This window comes from Streptopelia decaocto, assembly GCF_964273445.1.
Source record: "Streptopelia decaocto genome assembly, chromosome: 6".
In the NCBI taxonomy this organism is placed as follows: Eukaryota; Metazoa; Chordata; class Aves; order Columbiformes; family Columbidae; genus Streptopelia; species Streptopelia decaocto.
This window is the reverse complement of record NC_138660.1, coordinates 66,041,850-66,057,913: the sequence shown is the minus strand read 5'-3', so window position 1 is coordinate 66,057,913 and position 16,064 is coordinate 66,041,850. Positions and strand designations below refer to the sequence as shown.

The window sequence follows — 16,064 nt, the reverse complement described above, 5'->3', positions numbered from 1 at the left end:
ACAGCACTGATATCACAGCATTGTCTACACAGCTGAAATGTATTATTTATGTTTATACTCTTGAAATGTTCCACTTTGGAGCCAAGCTCCAGAGCCGTTAGCAGTTATTATCACAGCAGTATAGGGGCGCAAAAGATCTCTCAGGTTATCAGGGGCTGTTTCCCAGAAGTTGCACACAGAACATATCACCATAAACTTGCCAAGCTCTGTCTTAAAAGTAACCTTCCCTGCTTTGGCCTAACCATTTGGATTTGTAGGACTACTGCAGAACCTTTCCCTGTAATCCTTACAAAGTACCTCATTTTCAGTTTCTATGCAGCTTCATCAGCTACTCCTGCTCCATCCGGGTCTCCTTTCTCACTAATGTACAGCTGACAGTTTTCTTCCCTGGTCCCCAGGTGAACAACCTTACAATTACCAGGATTTGTTGCTCTACCTTTTCCTTCACTCTGGGTCTCTATGATCCCCCCAGATTTTCAAGATGTTTCGATGTTGTTTGATCATTATTTGTCAACTTCGTCCATCAACAAATTACCTTATTCTTTGTTGATATGGAAAATTAAAATGCTAATCCAGGTTGGTGCCCAAAAATAATCCTTGAGAAATTAGGGTGGAGATCTTCTCTAGCTGTACCTTCTGCCTTGCAATACCATTTCCCATTTAGCCAAGTCCTCAGCCACATTCTAATCCCTTTATAATCACTTTATTCTGCTTCTCTAATTTCCCATGTGACAGAATATCAGACATATTACTACAGTTCCAAAAGATGAGAGCTAATGTATTTTCTTTGTCTAGAACAATCTGATATCTTTGCCAAGAAAATCATGCTCTTAGTCTGGGATGACCTGCTTTTTAGACTCCTTTTCTATCTACCTACATCTCTAATTACTACCTTTGTTTTTTCCTTTAATCTGTTTACTATTGCACCATCGATAAACAAGACTTATGGGGGTGTTTTCGTAATGATGTATGTTCAAAATTAGGTAATTAAATGATCCTGCATGATTGTACTTAGTGCCATGATCTCGTCAATGGACTGAAGTTGGACCAAAGGTTGGACTTGATGATCTCTGAGGTCTTTTCCAACCCAGTCGATTCTGTGATTCTGTGATACTCACTTGTTCCACCACCAGGACTAGTTAGAACTAGGGAAGGATGCGGTGCTTCCATGCTTTTATGAAGTGCAGCCACAGCAATAATTTTCCTTTTATGTATGCATAGTTTGGTGACATCTTCGTCCGCTTTAACATCTTCAGCAGTTCTCTGCTTCACAGCAGCTCCAGGATCAAAATTAAAGACCTGAGAGGAAAAATTTTCATGTTTAAAATCATGATTCTAGGCAGCAAACTCACCAAATACACCTGAACCAGAAACGTTACAGAAAGTTGGATTTGCTTGTGTTTCTTACAGTTATCTGACTGTGCCTACATTGCTCAAGAGATGAAACAGAAAGCAGTGTCTTGTTCTGATTCTCACATATGATCATGTGAGAATGCACTATAGTGGTGGTGGTAGGTTTCCAATTTAACAGGAAAACGTTAAAACCCCATAAAAACCAAGTCAGGTCTTTCCCCTGAGGGGAGAAGGCAGAGGAAAGATTCATTTAGTATTTTAAGGTAAATCTTGGGGTGTATACCACTTATCTCATTTTATATATGATCTGAACAAAGATTAAGTCATAGCGTAGCACATCAGCTGACATAACTGATAAGGATTATAGCGCAGTGATCCCAAAATGAAGCTTTTCGTTACCTTGGGAAGAACGAGAGGACATTCTAGGCCACACTTGCATGTTCCATCAGTCAGCAAGTAAGTCTTCACCTGCTCCAAGCAGGATAATAAAGACCCACTGGGACTGCAAAGGAACAGAAAGATGAATACAAGCTATTTGATAGGCCAGGAATTCCATCTACCATTCTAACAGTTCACGTAGAGTGTTCAAAATAACACAGCTAAGATTTACTATTTTTTGTTTTAATAGTATTTATTGCTTCTAGTGAAGAACTGAGATGATACTTACCAAAAACAGCCCGCAAAAGAACATTTTAAAGGAAGATTTTACTATAGAAAAACAAACACTGCAAGTGCAGAGAATACAAAGGAATGGGGATTATCGATATTTACTGATCACATTACAGTCCTGCCTTAGCTACTGCCTAACTACACTAAGATTAGTTTTCTCCCTCCTCTCTCCTATAAAGGCACGACAGTCACTGGTACTTTTTAGGACTGAGACCTAATCTTAAAAGAAAAATACCTGCAAAAGTGTTCTTCAAGAAGTACGAGAAAACCCATAGAGAAAAGGCAGAACAGCAACAGAACTGCTGATGTTGCACCTCTTGGTTGCACAAACAATTTGGTTTCATTCAGCTAAAATTTCAACCCTCTCACTGAAAGCAAGAAAAATGACACCAAGAAGCCCATCCAGTGAGGTTCTGATCAGCTGCACTCGGATTTCTCCATCTCCCACCAGAACATCATTATCTCCATAGCCAGAAATAGAACAGTGGAAATTCTGTTACGCCAAAATCACTAATTCATAGGATGAAAAAGTTGTCATGTCACGAGCCTCTAACTTCTGGATTGCTCTTTATTACTGAGCCATCTAAACTGTTCAATAGGGAAAATGCAGTAATTTCTGAGGACTGGCTAAAACCCTGGTTCTTAACGGCAGCAGTAACAGCCCCTCTTTCAACAAAACCAACTTCACTGGGATAGTTTGGATCATGAAAACAGCCACAATTCCAAACTATGACAAACTTTCCTATGTAAACCCCAACGTATAAACACCTAATTCTGCACAACTAAGTCACATCTAAAGCAACATCTGCAAGTGACATTTAAACTTATGCTGACAGTTTAAATAAGTCATTTATTTGTCAGGCCTGCCCTGAAATAATTGTTTTACTGAGAACTGCCCAGGTCGAACACGTGTAACAGTGACGGTTCTGAGGATAAGCAAGATAAAAGAGCGATCTAAAGAGAAGTGATAGGTAAGACAGAAAGCCAAACCTTCACTGTCTTAAAATACGTAGGAAGCAGGGGGAAATGACTCTTTATTTTGTTTATTTATTTAAATTCCAGCTACAGTCTGGTTAAACCACGGAAAACATCGGAATCTGCTCTACACCATCCCATCTACAGCCAAAATCCCTACGGCCGCTTTCTGTGTTAAATGCTTCCCTGGGAATCCGCTCTGTGGTCGGGATGCTGTTTGATTTGCGTTGGTAAGAGAGGCTGCAGAGCAGCGAGGGGAAAGCTACACCTCACACTGCTTTTTTCCCCTCTTTCTAGAATGAAGCAATTTCCAACACCCTTCCTGGGTGTGCACTTTGCCCGGGCACACGTAACCAGTTCGGGCACTGAATCTGTAGCACGTGGGACTCAGCATCCCTACTGCATGTATGTGCAACAGTTATTTGTCCACAAGAAACAACCACATTAAAAAAGAGGCCAATTTTTCTGCTTCTGCCGTGTTCTTTGGGCAGACCTATGTAATTGCAAAGTATATTTTGCATGTAAAGATTTTCTCGTGTTTCTATACTGCAAAGGGTAATCAGCAGCTTCTTTTGTAAGGTGCTACCACTGAGCTCATCCAGATGTGTTTGCATCCCAAAGAAAGAATAAATTATAAAATATACTAGGATGTGTTACTGACAGTTCTGAAACCTTTTCCTATTATTCAAGAGCTTTTCTCAGTTTATTCCACTGATGACTAAGCTGAAGAAGAGATCTAGGTTCTACTTTAAGGCTGTAGCACTTTTTTTACTAAGAAAAGCACCGAGACTCAACTCAGTACTTTTACCAGGTAATAAAAACTAGTTAATTAATGGATTTAATCCAAAGCAACTGTGGACAGCTGATGGAAAAGCATTCCTGTTTATAAGGAAGCACAAACACTATGAGTCCTTATTCAGCTGGGATCATCTATTCTTGTTAAATCATGTCACATCTTAATATATACACTAATTTTCCCTGGCATAGCTTTGGAGTCAATATTGTCTGACCTTTCATTCTCTCAACGGCTGGATTACAGAGAAAAAAAATCCATGGGCAAAGCTTGGGAGGAGGGCAGAAATAAAAAAATAGAAAATAAAACTATAGAAAAGCAAATGACTGTCCGAAGGATACCAACATTTACTAGTCGATACACATGAAAGATATCTGCTTGAAGCAGCAGCACAAGCTGCACGGGCTGCTTCTTACAGCCACGCAAAACCAAATTCGGATGCAGGTAAGATCATCAGGTATATAAAAACACCAGAGCATTATACGTTTTGATGCCTGGATATAGAGATGATAGGGAAAAACAAAACAAAAAAACCCACAACTTTTTTTTGTTGGTCATTGATTTTTAACTAAGGCAGAGGCCCAGTAAATTACAGCTTTAATGAGAAATACAAGGGGAAGGCAATTTATCTTTAACGTGCGTATCGCCGGCATGGATTTTGTTTGATTCTGCTAATTAAGAATACAAACAAGAAATCCTGGAATGCATTTGATCTTTTATGGTAGAGCTTAGTGTAAAATCGGGGTATGTTTTGACTCATTATTTGGTATTGGTAATACATAAAACGTTGTGAAGAAGTGGTTCTTTTAATCACAGAATAGTGGAATAAGACTAAACAAATAACCGACTGATAATTGTTTAGGCTTCTGTGATGTAAACCTGATGTACCCGTATTTCGTTAAAGCTGACTTTGATCTTTTTTCCAATAACATTTAATTTGTAGTCTGTTTATCTGAATGTATAAATTTAACAGTAATTTCAAGAGATTTCTTTGTGACTGTTCCAGGGTGAAGCAAAAGAATCCAATAAGCTAGCAAAATAAACACACAAAATACCTAAAGCTCCAAATTTAGGCTTGCATTCCGTTTTTTCTACATGAGAAATGTGAGGAATCTGTAGTAGTAAATCTTGCTGGAGAACGTCAGTGACGCTGAACACAGAACCCTCACAAGGCATATAAAAACCAATGTTTTCTACAGCTACTAAGCAGTTAAACCATTTAAATTTTGTTTCAACAGCGAGTATGTAAACCACAAAAGTCTAATGGAGATCTGGAACATAAACCCAGGCAAGAGTTGGGGAAGAAGAGCGAATGGCAGGATCTGCATGAACTGAAGACTTGTGCTGACAGAACAAAGTCCCACTCGATCTCAACTCTTCACATGCCTGATCACGGCGTTAAACTCCATCAGCAAAGTCTCAGAGAAGTCCCGTGTTGGTGCAAGGAAAACGCAATGTCTATGTGTATGGGAGGAGGAAAAAGACAGCAGAGATTTCTCATGGTCTCAGGTGTGGCACATAACTAAACATCTGGTTGGTTTCATCGCAAAAGGTTTGAATAATGAAGACATTAAGTAAGGTTAAATCTGCTTCTGCTCAGCTCTGACATACGTGTGACAATAGTAACTAATAAAGAACTATTCATGCCTGAAGCAAAATGTATAGTAAGGATTATGAAATTTTCAAGACCAAGCAATATTAGATTTGAGAGTATATTAAGGGCATGCAAATGGCACAACTGACTTAAGTGGATGCCACTAATATCAGCAGAAAAAATGATCTCGTGCTTCCAAAAGCACAAGCCCTCTGAGTTTTCGAGTCCAAAAGATTAGCTGAGTCACTAATTTACCACGTTCTGGCAAAACTACGGCAAAACCAAAAGCAGTCCCCACTGGAGATAACGTTACCTGATATAGAGCACTCCGCTTTGGTCCACCCGCCGCTGCCACCCAACGGGAACTTGCACTGCTGGTGGCCCTCCATCCGTGTCCCCTCCGTCACACTCCTTTCCACCATTCATTTTTCTGTTTCTGTTTATGAGTCTTCAAAGATATCAACAGTAAGATGATATCCTTTTACTACAAGTCATCATGGCCTCCCAAAGAAGGCCGTTCAGTACACTTTTCCCCAAATCGTACAAAGTGCATTGGGAGGCTCCAGCTCAGTTTGAAACCAAGTCCTTAAAAGTGGCCATTTTTGTTAATGAGTCAGTTTCCCATTATAATCCACATTAAATATGCAATGTTTAACTCCTTATATATTCATAAGGATGAACTATATAGATAAAAATTAGTGCTTCCAACTTGGGAAAATCGTAATTCACCAATCCTTTGTTACCTGTCAGAAAGGAGAATGGGGAAAAAGAGAATTTCTAGTTCAACAGCATGGCTCCAAGCTTGATGACTGTCTAAATAACTTGTATTTTGTGAAAGCTCGTCTCATTTTTATAAATATGAGTCAGATCTAATACCTCCAGGTATTATACCCTTTATATGCCACATTCTTTTTGTTTTCTTTTTATCTTCCATTCATGATCCAAGTTGTCTTCTTGAGTTTCTTTCATGACTCCCTGGCTCCAATGAAACAGCCTGAAAAATACAGATATAGAAAACACATGAGCCATTTGCAGCCCAGTTCAGTAATTCACGGAGATGTATAAAGCTGCATCCATTTCAAAAGCTTGGAATCTAAATTTTCAGTGTCACTAGAACCATCAAAATAAGGCTTAGCCTTGTCATGCCAGCACACTCTATATATGGGTGCAACAGAGCTATGTCTCAAAACCTAATGGAGTGCAACTATTAATAAATAGTTAATGTACAGTTTGGGTGTATTAAGGGACGTATCTTTTAATTGAATAGTTTCACGTGTGCTTCTATTCTGAATTATCAAGAGATGATTAGCTCAATTAGCGCCCTTTAAAATTGTTCATAAAACCAAATGGATTTAATTTGAAGTAAGCTGCTTTCAGGACCGATAGTATCCATAAAAATTTGAAACCCCCTGCATTAGACTAAATTAAAATAATAATTTCTTACAAGAAAATTGTAAAATAAACAGGGAAAAGCCAGCATCGTTGCACTGATCTCTGCATACTTATGAAACAATTGAATAACATAAGTAATAATTTCCTCCATACGACTATGCTGTATGAACAAATATTCACACAAGAAGTTCAGAATAACCACGATATTCCCCCCAAGTAGTTTTTGAAGCTGACCAGGTGAGACTTAACTCTTGAGACTGGACGTTTTATTAAGGCGAGACAAACATGGAATGTGCAATTAAGATAGAAAATACATTGGAAAAACAACAATCCTTGAACTCAACTGTAAGATGGCACTGACAACTATCAGAGTAACAGGTTTTATTTGGAACTGCATGTCAGTTCTGTGTTACTCCTCATACCAAAGTTATGCTAACATTTTAAAACATAGTCAATGTTACTATAGACCTGACTGATTTTAATAAGAAAAAGTTTTTTGAGATAGAAATGGAATATAAAGACTTAGGATCCTACAATTCTACAACAAAAGCTACCAACAGCATGTTGACATCTATGTTTAACTGTAACAACAGCTCCTTCCTTCAAGACCACTAAAGGAAGACCACAGAGGCATAAATATAGTCCTCAAAAATACACCCTTACGTACGCTTACATGGCACATTCTCTTTAGATGTGCTACTTATAAATGTAAAGTTCAAAATGCTACATAAAGAAAAACACAGCCATGGTATTTACAAGAAGGAGGTGGAGTGGGAAGAAGCTGGCTGGACATACCCCTTGGACTAAGGTGCTGATACCTAAAGAATAAAGAGTGCAACTTTCAGAATAACCCGTGCCATTTTCTGCAGTGCAAAACCCTCTAGAATAGCCCAGCACTGTTTTGCAGGGACCTGTTTCAACTTTCCTGTACTCTGGAGCACTCGGATAGGGTGTAATCCTTGGCCAGCCAAAACTGGGGGAGGGATGATGAGACTATCAGAGAATAGTTTGGGTCAAAGGGACGTTCCCAGCTCCCCCAGTGCCCCCCCTGCCATGAGCAGGGACATCTTCACCAGCTCAGGTTGCTCAGAGCCCCGTCCAGCCTGGCCTGGGATGTCTCCAGGGATGGTTCAGCCACCACCACTCTGGCCAACCTGGGCCAGGCTCTCACCACCCTCAGGGACAAAAATATCTTATATTTAGGCTGAACGTCCCCGAAGCCAAGAGGAGCCCAGCGGAGCAGCTCAGGCACACGGGTGGCTTGTTCAGGAGATGCCACCTGGAGATGGGATCCCACCCAGAGCTGGGAGCGTTTCCATGGCCCGGCCAGGGCCTCAGCCTTGTAAAAGCACCTTTGCACACCGAAGGGGATTCACAGTCTGCGTGATTAAAAACACGCAGTTATCTTCTAGAGGCGAGGCCGAAAAGATCATTTCAAATTAAGCAACACCTAAATGTACAATGAGCAAAGTGCGTTTGTAACGAACCTCAAAGCATCTCTGCATATTTTTTAATGATTTCTTGTGCTTCATTAGCAAGAGGTTTAAACTGAGCCGAATTCCAAAGAACACGAATGTTGCATTTCTGTTAATTAGTTTTCAGCTGAAGATGTTGCCTGGGCCGGGGTCTCACCACCCTCAGTGGCTAAAATTTCCTCCTTAATATCTAGTTGGAATGTCACCTCTTTTAGTTTCAAACCATCACCCCTTGTCCTATGACAATAGGCCCTGCCAAAAGGTCTGTCCCCATGTTTCTTTCCAGGCCCCTTTTAAGGCCTGACAGGCCGCAGGTCACTGACAGGGGAGGTGACCAGGCCCCAGGTGACCAGTGAAGGTCACACGAAGCACCTTGAGATCTCTCATATGAAAACAATCCACCCTTTAATCTCTACATTTGGTGCACAGAAATAGGATTTGGAGAGCGCTTGGTAACAGTTCAGGAGTCTCTCAGGTTGTCAGTTTAGAAGTTTCGGTGTTTGATTGGTTTTATCCCAATTAAGAAGGCTGAAGATGACGTTTCATCAAAACTAAGCCAGAATTCACCTTCAGGTTGCAGCATTATTGCTGAATGCTGCACTGGCATTTGTATTGCAGGTCCCACGTATGGCTAAAATAGGTAGATAATGTCCCCATTATTATTAACAAGAATTAACTCTCTGTAATACAGTAAAACCAGAATCAGAAAATATGTTATTTAAAATACTGGAAGCAAACGGTGCAGAGCAAGTCGCTCCTCTCAGCCCAGTCTTGCTGTGGCTCACGTTGCTATTTAGGGCGATTGCACTGGATCCATTACGAGAAAATAATAGCCATCAATTTCTTTTTTTGCGCAATCAGCAAGAGATGCTTTGAAGTAACCTTATATTTCTACTGTTTCTGCAATGCTCCACCTCAGCTAACATCCGATTCCATCACCACCATAATACTTATTATCATTTAATCAGATAAACCATTTTTCTATACTGCATATAGCCTGAAATAATACGAAAAGAAGCGAAAGAATTCACTTAACTGCTTCTGCTGTGGAAAATATTGAAATATTTTTATTCAATACAATGAATTGGAATAAAATGTCTGCTTCAATCATATACCTTCCATCAAAGTTTATTATTTGTATGATTTTTTCTTGACGAGCACTAGAGGCTAAAGAACTGTATATAACACAAGCACTAGAGGGATGTAAACAGTAAAAATGAATCAGAGCATAGGTATGATGATGCATTTTCCATTCTTCCCCAGGTACAAAACCCACTATGCTCACCCTAAGCAGCAAGCAGTGAAAAACGCTATTCACATCGCCAAAGTCTGACCTTTCCTCTTGCAATTTACTGTGCTCATAGGCAAGTTGGGGTCTGCGAGGACACACCGACGTGTCTGTGTGCAAGGAACTGCAGACAAGAGGGCTCAGGCTCCCTGGAAGCTTCTGAGGACACGGCTCATCAGTGTGTAACCAGCCATGGTGTAGTACACTGCTAATCAGTGAGTAACTAGCCATGGTTTATAGGAAAACGCTCACGAAAGTGAGATTTTTTCACTAAACCCCCACGTAACCCTCTGCAGATTTCCACAAAACGCAGGCAATAAAATACCAAGTACATATTGTAACCATTGCATATTTCTATGAATGGTAAAAGAGGTTGTGTTGATGTTTTGGTACAGAAATGCTTTGCTAAACCGCTCGTGCAGAGCTGCTGTGTGTTATTTTATTTAACTGCATAATACTATAGAAAAGTTAAGCATAGTAGAGGTCTCTCCCAGAAGAGTTAATCTTCTTAAATCTGATTCAACAAAGGACACCTTTTACATTTTCCCAATAAGCATTTATCAGCCAAAAAAAGAAAACAGAGCTCAGGAAGACAGCAGCGAAAGAGAGGATGGGGGCACTTAAACCAGGCTGGGTCTGGCTCTTTTTCACCCCATGGCATCAGTTGGATTTATAACATTTTATACAATAAAGCAGCATAGATGAGAAGCTGCAAGTTTCAAGGGCCAAGTGGAGGGGACAGTGGCACAGTCTGGCAAACTGTCATTGAAAAAGCCATTTACAGCCCCAGAGGGCCCAGCCTCTCTGCCACACAGAGCATCCATTTGACCCCTCGAACCTCCACATTTCTTACTGCTCCAGAATCTTCCAACTCGATTGCGGAAAAATCCCGTCTTTTGATGTCCCATTTTCCTCTTCTCCATTGAAGTGTTCTATCTGAAGTATTTTGGATTGGGATAGAAAGTATTCGGATTTTGGACCAAATCCAAAGCATGTTGGACACTGGGTTCTATCCAAAGGCCTGATTTTCATCAACCCATGTAATAAATACCTCTTCTCTGTAATCTCGTAACAACTCCAGACAACTCATGTTATCTCAGCACGAGTAACACAACTTGCCACATCTAAATCAATTACTTCTTTTTTCTGTGTGCCAAGACATGCCGTTTCCATTTGTTTTGCAGTCCGGTTTCGTTACAATACGCTTAAAAATATTTCATTGGAGAACTATGCAAAACTACACTGAATTGTTTCCCCCTTTTAGTCCCCTCAAACCCCGCCCACCATGGAAAATTTCTGCTTAATTTTCATATGCTGAAAGTATGTTTTTGATTTTTAACGCAACCGCCTCACTTTTGGGAATGTTGCATTCTAGGAAGTCTCTGCACGTTCAGCTATTAATGTTTAACAATTTTCTGGTCAAGCGGTAAAATAGAAAACTTGGTACAAAGTAATCAAAAACTTAAATGAGATACTCATAGTCAGGATTCAGATCTATCACATATGATATGAACACCAATGTAACATCTATTTTATCAATAAGTGGACATAAAGCCAGTTAAGACAAATTCTGACAGCCTAATGTTGCAAAGATGCTCCATTACTCTTTTCTTACATGAACTTTTAAGTGTGCCTAAAATGATGCCTCTCTGACGCACAAAAGCCAGTTCTTACCTATAGAATGATCAGATTTTGGGTATAAAGTTTTGCAAACATACACAACACATTGCCTATAGATATAAATTGCAATCTCACTTCCCAGGCTTTCCTTTCAAACACAGAAAACCTACAAAATACATTGAGAAGCAGAAATGCCCCCAAATCACTGTCTTAGGGTTTTAGAACTAACAGGAAGTTTAGTGTATTAAAGAGCATTATTTTCAAACCACGCAGGGTTAAAATGAGTTTTTATTTAGTTATTGCTTGCACATTATTAATCTGTTTAAGTCCATAAAAGAAATTAGTTGGGATTCTCCTGTATCATGTAGTAAATACAAATGTTGCATCATGTTTTGGGAATGCTTTTCCAGTTTGAAAAGCAGCAATCTCTTGACTAATTCGATTGGTATTGAATACTTCGTGAAGCCCTATTTTTAGGCGAGTGATTCAACAAATAAATGTGCTTAAAGCATAAAGGAGACCTTTCTTCCTTCAATCTTATCTCATTGTAGTGGTACCCAAGACTACAGCACAGCTGTATACATGATATACTCTACCTTTGGTTTGAGAAGTCGTCTCCATCTTACTCGTAAATACAGAGTATTCAGAGTACACTGCAACAACCAGAAAATTGATCTCCACTGAATGACTTAATTAAAATGATACATGTTAAACTGCCCCAGTGCCGCATCGGTTTATACCAGTCCATCTACCTTTGGTATTAAATTATTTTGAACTGTATCAAGGATGGTTTTATTTTGTACTGTAACAAGGCCTACGTATTGCTGATTTATACTACTTTTGATGCTGTAGAACTTTTTAGGCTCAGAAGACCCCAAATATAACCACCCTATAAAATGACAGCTATTTGGATGGATTTAGTCAGAAATAGAAAAAAATAATAATAGAAAAAAATCGAGAATCCTGGCCACTATGCTGGTCTCTCAATCCACAGTCAATGACCTGTACCCGTAGCCCACTGGACATGACCCAGCTCAGCCTCGCTCACCTCCATGGGATGGACGGAATCCCGCAGTATTTGGTTTCCTACGCCGCTGGACCAAAGCCAGCACTGCAGACCCGCTAAGTAGGAATCTACACTAATAAAATGACTTTCAGCTGTGTCATGGATAGATAGGGCAAGATTCTCATGGAGAAGGGTTGAGTCATGTTCACGCCAAGACAGGCCTTGAGGTGCTGGAGCGAGTGGAGAGAATGGAACGGAGCTGGTGAGGGGCTGGAACACAAGTGTGATGGAGCGGCTGAGGGACCTGGGGGGTTCAGCTGGAGAACAGGAGCTGAGGGGAGACCTTCTGATCTCTGAACTGCCTGAAAGGAGCTTGGAGCCAGGGGGTTCGGGCTCTGCTCCCCAGGAACAAGCGCCAGGAGCAGAGGAAACGGCCTCAGGTTGCCCAGGGGAGGTTGAGGTTGGATGTGGGGAACAATTTCTTCCCCAAAGGGCTGTGGGGCATTGGAACAGGCTGCCCAGGGCAGTGGTGGAGTCACCATCCCCGGAGGGGTGGACAGACGGACATGAGGTTCTCAGGACATGGGGCAGGGACAGGAGTGGGGGAACAGGTGGACTCGATGATCTTGACGGTCTTTTCCAACCAAAATGATTCTATGATTCTCTTATTTCCTAAGTGGTTGAGTTGATAGAGGGGAGTTTTGTTTTGTTTTTTTTTTTGGTGCATTTGTTTTGTCATTTCTCTCTTAGCTTGTTCTACCCCTTATGTGGGCTCAACTTTGGTTTTAGTTTCCTAAGATATACAACCTGAAGTCCTGTGATACTCCAAGAGATGGTTGCACATTAGACAATCTCCATGGAGAACTTTGCTTTTGCTAATTGTAGAAGTTGTTACACTATTCAGCTTTAAAGAGAGATGAACTGCTTTAAAAGTATTTGTAAATAACCTAGAAAGAAAAGAAGATACTCATATGTGGAAGAGAAATGGAATTTCTTTGTAATGTAGTAGTGTCATGTTGATTTCATGGTCTTAAAGGTCTTTTCCAACCAAAATGATTCTGTTCTATATTTTAGCTGATCATTAAGAGCACACAGTAGGAACCTCTTCTCTTGGAGCATTTTGGCCCAGCATGCTGGTAACTACTCAGAAGTTGTTGACCCTTACATATAATATCCTTCCTACCAAGTAAAAACAGTGGAGTTCATTGAGCTGCAAAATATCCTCAACTGAGGAGATTTAACTGTGTCATTAACAGTTGTCCAAGCAATGGTTGAACTGGGAAGGAGCTTAGTTCTTCTAGCATCCTTTATTTAGTGTACGTCTAGTACCAAACCCCAAAACTGTAACACATCGATCTGTATAAATCCCAGAGTTGGGAGCAACGGAGGTTTCCATTTTCAAAGAGGGAATGGAGAAGGTTAACCCTTTCAAGAACCTCCTTTGTGCACTCATGTGCACGTCTGATTACACAGAGCATCTCTGAAAGGGTTTTGACAAAGAGCAATGCTGAACTATGCAACAATCGAAAAAGATGGCAGGAAACAAAAGGATTTTCTTTGTGAGTAGACAGAGCCGAGGTTCAATCAGAATTTAAGAAATACAACGGTCCATAGAAGAATACAGAGGAGTCATAATGCTCCTTCAGGCCTTCCGCCACATTAATTTATTTCTTTACAAGGGAAATAGGTCAAACTGCGCGCATGTGAGACAGGCCTGTTTTACTGCCAAAACCATGTAAGCACTCAGAATTCTTTAAAAAATTAAGATGAATATTTGTATGCAATCTAAATTAACCAAGATACTACACAGGTATGAATCATGTCACTGTTATCAAAACCTTTCTTAGAGAATATTATGAAATAGAATATTACTAACCTAAATGTTAATAAGAAGTGAAGCAACATCGTTACATCAACTTTGCAACTTTAGGGGAACTCTCAGAATGAAACGAGGAACTTGTATATTATACAGTGTCCATCTTCAGCAACCTACAAATCCCGGAAAACCAAAAACCTGGGCTTGGATGTTTTCAATTCTTTTTCTAATGGCCAAAAGCCATTCATATATTTCCTTTTCAATGCTCTTGTTTCAATCTGTGGGCACAAAGCTTTATCAATTTTACACAAACTGGTTATATTTGTTTATTCTGTGAAACAACACAGCAAGTACAGTGTTACATGGCAGGAAAGTCGCAAAGCAAGGTTCCTAGTGAGGAGTTTAAAGGACTGAGCTTTCTGTAACATAAGGAGAATTTATACTTGAACTCTTTCTGAACAGCTTTTCTACAGTTCTTTTAGTTCTCTCTTCATCACGCAGTGATGATACATCAGCAGTTCTGCAACTGGGAAGGCCACTTTTGGGGGGGCTGTTTTTGAATAGGAATTTCTGTCCCCTCTAAAACCATCAGAAAGCCACGGTTGTTAAAGTATTTTGCTTTCATTGATGTAACACTTTTCCAGAATTTAGTACTTTGGAACAAGCAGGAGTAAATCTTAATGTTCTGTGGCTTCGGGGATCTTTTATGGTTATACCACTGAAACTTCTCTACAGCAATTGTCACTCTGTGAGCTCCATAAGAAACTATCAGGCTCTAGAAGAGTCTATCAAGGAAAGTTACCACGTCAAGAAGAAAGCTGACTGCAAAATGGGGATGAAAAGAAGGGATCTGCGCCTACAAGAGGGAGAATTCAGACCTTGCAAGACTTCCTGCCAAACAGAGAGGATATCAATAGAAAAGAGAAATCTGCTTTGTCACAGTGGGATTGCTCTCACCAACATAACACACAGATTCATTAGAAAATGGCCACATTTATCCAAAAAAGGGATAAGGGAGTTAAATTACCATCATCTTAAAACTCTAATAGCAACACACTGATTATTATGAAATGATTTAGCTATAAATAGTTTAAAGTTTCAGCCTGCAGTTGAAATTACTGCAAAGGGAGATCCAAGCACATGAATAAACAAATACTCATGTTTCAAGCTTCCAAAAATCTGAAATTATTAAATATTGTTTTATAATGAAGATTATATGAATTTCGGGAACATCTGACACAGGATGCTCTTAAGGTATCTAATAAACAGATACAGAAAATAAATAGGTAATAACTATTTGTGAGTGTTCAGTTCTACTTGCAGCTTTGCTGTATGTTATTGACTCACCGGTTACAAGGGACATATAAATTTGTGAAAACAAAAAAGTGAATTTTAAAAGAATATTCCAATGTAACTATTTCAAAACCTGACCATGAAAAGTCAATTAGATTTTAGATAAGCAGTTAAAGAAAGGAAAAAATGAAATTGCTGGAAATATGGTGAAAGGCTCCAACCTGCCAGCATAACAATCACTGGATTAGCCCCGGATCTCCATTAACTGTGCAGGGCGAGCTCAAAAATTAAACAATAAATGGGAAAAATGTAAATCATACTCCCATATCTCAAACGCAGAGAGCTCAATAAACTATATAAACCTCCTTCGTATCAGACATCTCAAGTTCAGGACACAGCAATTTTAAAAACATTTGAATAATTCAGACTGAGTTTCTGCGCAAGAGAATGTCAGAAACATAGTAGGATTGCAAATTAAACCTGTAAATGATGCTTTTGTGCCCAAGTAATAAGTCACATGACTATACTATTTTTAGCCAGATGTCTTTTTTTCTCCAAGTGCTATTTTTTAAATTGTTTACTGAATTATGTATCTCTACTCAGCAATTTCCCTCATGAAAATACTCTTAAGATATTAAAAAAATATGATAACATAAAAATCAGCTATTCAGACAACTTAATGCAAACTCTCCAGCCTTATCTGGCACTAACGTAACAGTGCTCAAGCGACTGGGCTGCCTCTCAGATCCAGCCCCATGTGATAGATGACTCTCCAGCATTAGTAGATTAT

The 16,064-nt window shown here is 39.7% G+C and overlaps 1 protein-coding gene across 8 annotated transcripts in view; it reads right to left on the bottom strand.

The window, feature by feature from the left end:
• Positions 1-16,064, bottom strand: part of MBD5 (methyl-CpG binding domain protein 5) — a 127,965-nt gene that overhangs the window by 37,968 nt on the left and 73,933 nt on the right. For 5 of the 8 annotated variants that reach the window (XM_082057242.1, XM_082057244.1, XM_082057245.1 and 2 more), the window contains 3 exons: positions 5,698-6,378; positions 1,753-1,855; positions 1,119-1,299 (listed from right to left, as the gene is read on the bottom strand). In XM_082057242.1, the coding sequence (XP_081913368.1) occupies positions 1,119-1,299; positions 1,753-1,855; positions 5,698-5,810 (397 nt within the window). In that variant the 5' untranslated portion in view covers positions 5,811-6,378. The remainder of the gene's footprint in view (positions 1-1,118; positions 1,300-1,752; positions 1,856-5,697; positions 6,379-16,064) is intronic. The other 3 variants (XM_082057239.1, XM_082057240.1, XM_082057241.1) reach the window with 3 other exon arrangements.